The 6,818-nt window shown below is 40.8% G+C and overlaps 1 protein-coding gene across 1 annotated transcript in view; it reads left to right on the forward strand.

Annotated features, from left to right (window-relative positions):
* Positions 1–6,024: 6,024 nt before the first annotated feature.
* Pate4 (prostate and testis expressed 4) overlaps positions 6,025–6,818 on the forward strand; it is a 6,482-nt gene continuing 5,688 nt past the window's right edge. Inside the window, exon 1 of the mRNA XM_012516948.2 lies at positions 6,025–6,099. Within this exon, the coding sequence (XP_012372402.2) occupies positions 6,025–6,099 (75 nt within the window). The remainder of the gene's footprint in view (positions 6,100–6,818) is intronic.

The following is a 6,818-nucleotide window of genomic DNA, read 5'->3' on the forward strand; positions in this document are numbered from 1 at the left end:
TCATGTGGTTTTTAGTTTTCACTCTATTGATATAGTGTATTGCATTTATAGATTTTTGAATATTGAATCATCCTTGCATCCCTGGGATGAATCCAACCTCTTCATGGTGTATGATCTTCTTGATGATTTGCTTTATTCTATTTGCTAGTATTTTATTGAGGATTTTGGCATCTATGTACATGAGGAAGATTGGCCTTTAGTTCTCCTTCTTAGTTATGTCTTTCCCTGGTTTTGGTATCAGTATAATACTTGCCTCCAGGAATGATTTTGTAGGATTGCTTTCTTTTCAATTTCATGGAAGAGTTTGAGGAGTATAGGGACTACATCTTCTGTAAATGTGTTGTAGAATTCAGCTGTGAATCCATCCGAACCTGGACTTTTCTTTGTCGGTAGGTTTTTAATTACATCTCATATTTCATTGGTTGTTATTGGGCTATTGCGAGTGGTTATATCTTGTTGATTCAGTTGTGGTAATTTGTACCTTTCTAGGAATCTGTCCATTTCTTCTGTGTGTTCTATTCTGTGAGAGTAAAGATTCTCAAAGTAGCTATTGGTAATCTTCTGAATTTCCACTGAGTCTATGGTAATCACACCCTTTTCATTCCTTATTGCTTGTATTTGAATTTTTTCTTTCCTCTTTTTGATGAGGTTCGCTAGGGGCTTATAAATTTTATTTAATCTTTCAAAGAACCAGCTTTTTGTTTCATTAATTCTTTGAACTGTTTTCTTCATCTCAATTGAATTAATTTCTGCTCTATTCTTTATGATTTCTTACCAATGTCTTCTTTAGAAGCAGTTATTAATTCTTTTATTGCAGTGTTTTCTTCAGATGAGGTTTCCTCCCTTTGTTTCTGTAATTGATTCTTTACTTCAGATGCAATGAGTTCAGAGAATTCTTTTTTTTATTTCAGAAAAGAATTCCACTCTGAGTTCCTCTATAACTTTCTGCTGTTGCTTATTTACTTTCGATTTTATTAATTCATACATTTGAGCTGAGCTACTGTCCTCTACACTTGTTCTGGGTGGGCATTGGGTTTCCTCCATATGTTTCTGCATTTGATCCTTTACTGCAGGTGCTATTAATTCAGGGATTTCTTTTTTCATTTTCAATCTGAGTTTCTCTATATCTTTCTGCAGTTGTTTCTTTATTTCAGAAGCTGTTGATTCATTGATTTCAGCTATGTGGTTCTCATTTTGTTCTGTGTTAGTGTCCTCTGCACTTGTTATGGGTGGGCTTGGGTTCTGAGATTGCATTTTCTCCTTCTCGCTGTCATTTTGTGTAGCACTGTCTTCTGACCTTTGTTGTAGAGCTTTGGTGCAGTTATAACCTTAGCACCTACTGAAATTCAGGTGCAGATCTACAAAGTTTGGATTTATCCTGCTGTGTCTGGCTTGGGTCTGGCTGCTGTGCTCAACTCCTTCCTGCTGCTGCCCTTGGGAGTGATCCTGTTGTGCCCATCTGGCAAGATGTTCTGCTCCTGGACTAGCTGAGTAGTTCTGTTCCCTATTCTATCTACAGGGATTGCAGCTGAAGGGTTTCACCCCAGGGCTGTATGCCAGGCCTGAGCTGAGTCTGGAGGGGACAAGGTGGATTAAGTGGGAGAGGATGCTCTCCACACACTCACCGGGCCTGGGCTAGGGCTGGACCTGGGGCTCCCCGGAATGTTTCAGAAATTCTCACTGGGCGGGCGGGTTGGGTGGGTTCTGCGAAATGGTGGGGGTCCCAAGGGGTTGAAGGGGTTCTTACCCATGCTGCACCTGGGCGGGGACCAAGAGGTTCCGCCTGCACAGGGTAGCTGGAAGCTTTCCCACATACTCACCGGGGCCTGGACTAGGACTGGATCCTAGGGTCCCCAGAACGCAGCAGAAATTCTCACTTGGCGAGCAGCATGGGGGTGGTGCTGCAGAGTGGTGTGGAGGCCCCAAGAGGTGCAAGAGGGTCTACCCATGCTGCGCCTGGGCTGGGACTGGTAGGTCCCACTGGTGCAGGGTAGCAGGAAGCTCTCCCACTCACTCACCAGGACCTGGGTAGGACTCACACAAAAGAATATTATGAACAATATTATGCTAGCAATCTAGACTAAATTGGCAAACTGACACAGAAGCTCTATCCTAAGTATTAACTGAGTGAATTCTGACAAAAATAGCACACCTACATGAACACCTTGTAGTTGGCTCAAAAAATGAAGCATTACCAACACTCAGAATCAATGTTCCCATCACACAAACCCTTTCCCTGATTAATCCTCTCTCCCCAAGTGTAACTGCTATCCAAACTACTAACATAATTTCATTGAATGGTTAAACTTGGTTTTAGTTCCATAAATATTCAATCATAGTTCATATGTTTGGTTCATCTCTTCATTCAATTAATATTTTTTTCTGAAATTTATCTGTATTTAACTTTATTTTTGTTGTCTTTCTTCTTTATGTATTTAGTAGAGGATCTAACAGGATCTCACTACACAGGTTAGACTCATAGTGATCCACCTGTTTTCAGCCTCCTAAATGCTAGGATTACAGGTGCACACCACCACGCCCATTCTCAGTCACCTTCTCAGCCAGCCCCATGGGTGGGCCAGCACAGCAAGCCAGGAGATCAAACCCATGGTCCCTGCGTCTGCCTAAGCAGGCAGTTTAATCTGCTGAGCTATCTGACCGGCCCTATTTTCTTTGTATTTCACTTTAAGTACATATGTCATATATGTGGTGGTCAATTTCCTCCATATAGATAATTGAATTATTTAAAAATTGAGGCTACTATGGATTAAATGACTATATGTAGTCTTATGTATGTCCTTTGGTGCAAATATGAACACAATTCTGTCAGGAATGTATCTAAAAACAGAATTTCTTTTTTTTCTGTATTGTAGGGAAGGGTCTACACAGAGTATTCAGGGTCTCACTACTAGATCGGACTCAGTGATTCTCCTGTTTACAGCCTCCCAAGTGCTGGGATTACAGGTGTATGCCACCACACCCAGTCTCAGTCACTGTTTCAGTGTGCCCCCGGGGGGGGCCAGCATGGCAGGCCAGGGATTGAACTTGCGGCCCCTGTGCCTGTTTGCAGGCACTTTAATCCACTGAGCTATTTGGCCAGCCCTAAAAGTTGAGGATTTTTTTTTTTGGGGGGGGGCCTGGCTGAGGCTGCCTTAAGTGTGGGTATGGTGTTTCATGTGGAGCTGGGGATCAAACCACAGTTCTGCAAGCCTAACTGGGTTTGCCCAGGCAGGCGCTTAAACATCTGAGCTAACCACCAAGCCCCCTAAAAACAGAATTTCTTGACCACAGGCTATCTGCTTATTCAATATTTATAGTTAATACAAAACAGCTTTTCAAAGTGTGGCTGTCCTTATTTATACTCCTTCAAGAAGTTTGTCAAAGCACCAGGTGTTCTAAATCTTCACTAAGATTTGCATTGTTATATGCTTTGAAATAACAACTCCAATTCTGTGAGTTGACTTTTTTTTCACTCTCAATTCTTTTGATGAACAACGTTTTATTTGATATAACCCAACTTATTGATCTCTTCTATGATGTGGTGGATTTTGTATTATGTCATTTGAGGACTTATACACACATAGAAACTGGGTTGTAAATATTTCCACGTGAGAGTTACAAACAATGAAGGCTATCTGGGGATCTCAAGTCACCAGCCTTCATCTAGCCAGCAGGCATTGAGAGGAGATTTGGAAGCCTTCTGGATGGACCAGTAAAATATAAGCATTACAGATTGAAACTTTTTACTTTCAAACATTTCACAAAGGAACACGCTTATCCAAGTACTGAGTGTACCTTTATCAGCACGTATGCACACCCTGCTGAAGAAACGCTGTCCTTGATGCAATCTCACATTTATCCATAGCTATTTCCTTCTGTGCCTTGCAGAGGGGGTGCGTTGCTGAGGATTGAACTGGGCAAACACTCTACCACTGAGCTCCAACCCCAGTCCTTATGTGCTAATCTTTGAATCCACATCAATCACTAAAGGTCCCTCTTTTCCCAGGATTTATCTCCAAATTCCGTGAGTGATTGTGCCCAGCAAATGCAAGGCCCAGAACAAACATCCTGGGACATTCTGTCATGTACAACTAGAACCCTGGGGGAGGTTGTGATTGTTCCCCTTCTGTGATGTGTCCCTGAGTTATTTATATAATATCAGAGAGTCATAAAATCCCATGCCATCTGGGACTTTACCAAGAACCCAGCTACACTACCAGAGTTTCCTGTGGTCTGCCCAGAACAGTATACATCCAAATTCTGCAGGAACTGGAAAGTTATTACCCAAGGGGCCCTGTTGTACTTTTGTTCCATTTTTTTTTTAAATCTCCCCACAGTTGAGCTAAAATCTCTGTCCCTATTTCTACTTATTCCCTAATTTACCAACTCCAGGGTTCAGTAAATCATCATGATCCGTTTACTAGGTGTTAGACTAAGACTGTAGTTGGTGATCTCATAGAGTTTGGAATCTAGTTGAAGAGATCACAAGCATGTCAAGCATAATTAGCTGTTGATAATTTAAAAGACATTAAAATTAGGCCACCTCATCAAAAGAGGACATAGTTGAACAAGACTTCAAAAACTAGTAAGGAAGTAGCTAAAAGAAGAGGAAAGATAGGGAGGGCACCAGGAGGAACAGTAAATGACAAAGCATAGGAACGTCACAGCATAGACAGACTCAGAAAAGCAGGGTTTTGGTGTGGCCTGTGTGAAGGGGGGATAGATAGCAACATAAGGAATCAAGTAGGCTAGTGGAGGGAGACACATCTCAGTGGGAGTGGTAGCATGTGGGAAAACATGGTTCCAAGGTGACAGTATAAGAGTCTTTCTTCTGAGGGTATGTAGTGGGTTGATTAATAACCTAGAAAGATCTTTGCATGCTAACTTTTGAAACTTGTAGCTATTACTATATGAACAAAAAGTCTTAGGAAATGTGATGACGTTTAAGATCTTGAGATGAGAATGTTTATTAAATTATTCAGGTAGGCCTCTAAATACAACCATAGACGTCCTTATAAGAGGAAAACAAAGTAGTGGATTGTGGAAGAGGACAGAGTGATGTGATGATGGGATCAGATATTGAGGCTTTGAAGAGTGAGCCAGATGCTCTAAATCTTCACTAATATTTGCATTGTTATATGCTTTTAAATAGCTTCAAAGTCAAACTATTGTGAAACAGCTCTTATAAGGCAAGGAATTGTTTTTTTTTGGGTTTTTTTTTTGTTTGTTTGTTTGTTTTGTTTTGTTTTTGTACCAGGAATTGAACTCAGGAACTTGCACTTGCCAGGCAGATACTTATGTTGCTGAGCTATCTCTTGGCCTAAGCCAAGGAATTTAGTAGGCACTGGGAACCTAAAAGTTCAAGGAAACAAATTCAGCTACTGTTGACACCTTTATTTAACCCTGAAAGAGGTGTGGCCCCCAGAACTTTAGAAACTAAGTTTGTGTTGTCTTAAGCTACTAAGTTTACAGAGTATTTTTATGGTAGCAATAGGAGGATAACAAAAATTATTTAACCCCAAGAATATTAGATTCATTTCATTCACTATGTTGCAGTTCTGAGACGTTACCAAAAAAAAAAATCTATTCCTCAAGTGGTAGGAAATATAGCAAAAAAAAAATCACTCATAAATTCTTATGTCTGGAAAGAACATTATTTATCTCAAATATAAGTTTTTCATACACAATCTTAGGTTCAAAAATAAATAAATAAAATAAAATCGTAGGTTCAAATCCTCTACTACATGCTATTTTTATGGCCTTGGGTATGCTACAAAACCCTTCTAAGCTTGTTGTCTCAGCCATAAAAAGCTTAACGCTTTATGATTATTATCTCTTAATTATATATACCTCACAGAGCTCTTATTATGACTCAATAAGATAAGGAGGATGGAAGAAGAAAAAGGGGAGAGTCCATATTTATCAGAGTGCTAGAAAGTGCCAAGCACCAAATTCTTAAGGAGAAGAACATGATTGATGTTGGAAACGTGAAAGACTTTAATATTTATCGTTTTTAAATGAAGTATGGGTGTGCTGGCCCAAGTCAGACACAAACAAGGCCTGGACAAGAAGGGCAGTGAAAAAATACATACCTCCGAAGTGAGCAGAAGAAATGGGTGACCATGGAGTAGGCAGAAGTAGCCCTAACAGGGTTGGATCTCCTCAGAATCTGAGGTGTTGGTGAGAGAAAGGACCTCAAGAGGTCATCTTCTACAAGTATGATAGTTTGGTTTTCCTAAACAGTAAATACCAAGAACTTTATTTGAAAGCTAAGTGTGATTGAGACATGGCCCTAGCTTTAGTACTAGAAGAGCCAGGACTAAAACTGTTCAGTTAATAAGAAGGAGCTCATCAGAAATATCTCTGGAGAGGCTCTTGCACGTCCTCCTTCAGCTCTAACTTCCTCAGTCTCAAAGAGGTTTGCAGGAAACTTTAAAGCGCCTATCAATATTGTAAATATCATGGCATGGGGGTGGGGCGGGGAAATAGCTCAGTAGAGTAAGTGCTTGCCTGGCAAGCACAGGGTCCTGAGTTCAATCCCCAGTACCGGGGGGAAAAAAAAAAGGCATGGGAAGCTTTGAAGTTTCCAAGAAGTAGAGGAAGGTTCTGAAAGTGAGGAGCCTAGGGGAACCACATAAGGAATTCTTTGGAACAAACCGCAAACTACCCCTTGTCCATGTCTTCAAATTAGAATTTTCAGGACTTGAATAAGATGAATTAGTTTCTCTCTCTATCTCTCTGTCTCTGTCTCTGTCTCCGTCTCCCTCTCTCTGTCTGTCTCTGTCTCTGTCTCTGTCTCCCTCTCTCTGTCTGTCTCT

The sequence above is a fragment of the Octodon degus genome, unplaced genomic scaffold, assembly GCF_000260255.1.
Source record: "Octodon degus isolate 3935 unplaced genomic scaffold, OctDeg1.0 scaffold00136, whole genome shotgun sequence".
In the NCBI taxonomy this organism is placed as follows: domain Eukaryota; kingdom Metazoa; phylum Chordata; class Mammalia; order Rodentia; family Octodontidae; genus Octodon; species Octodon degus.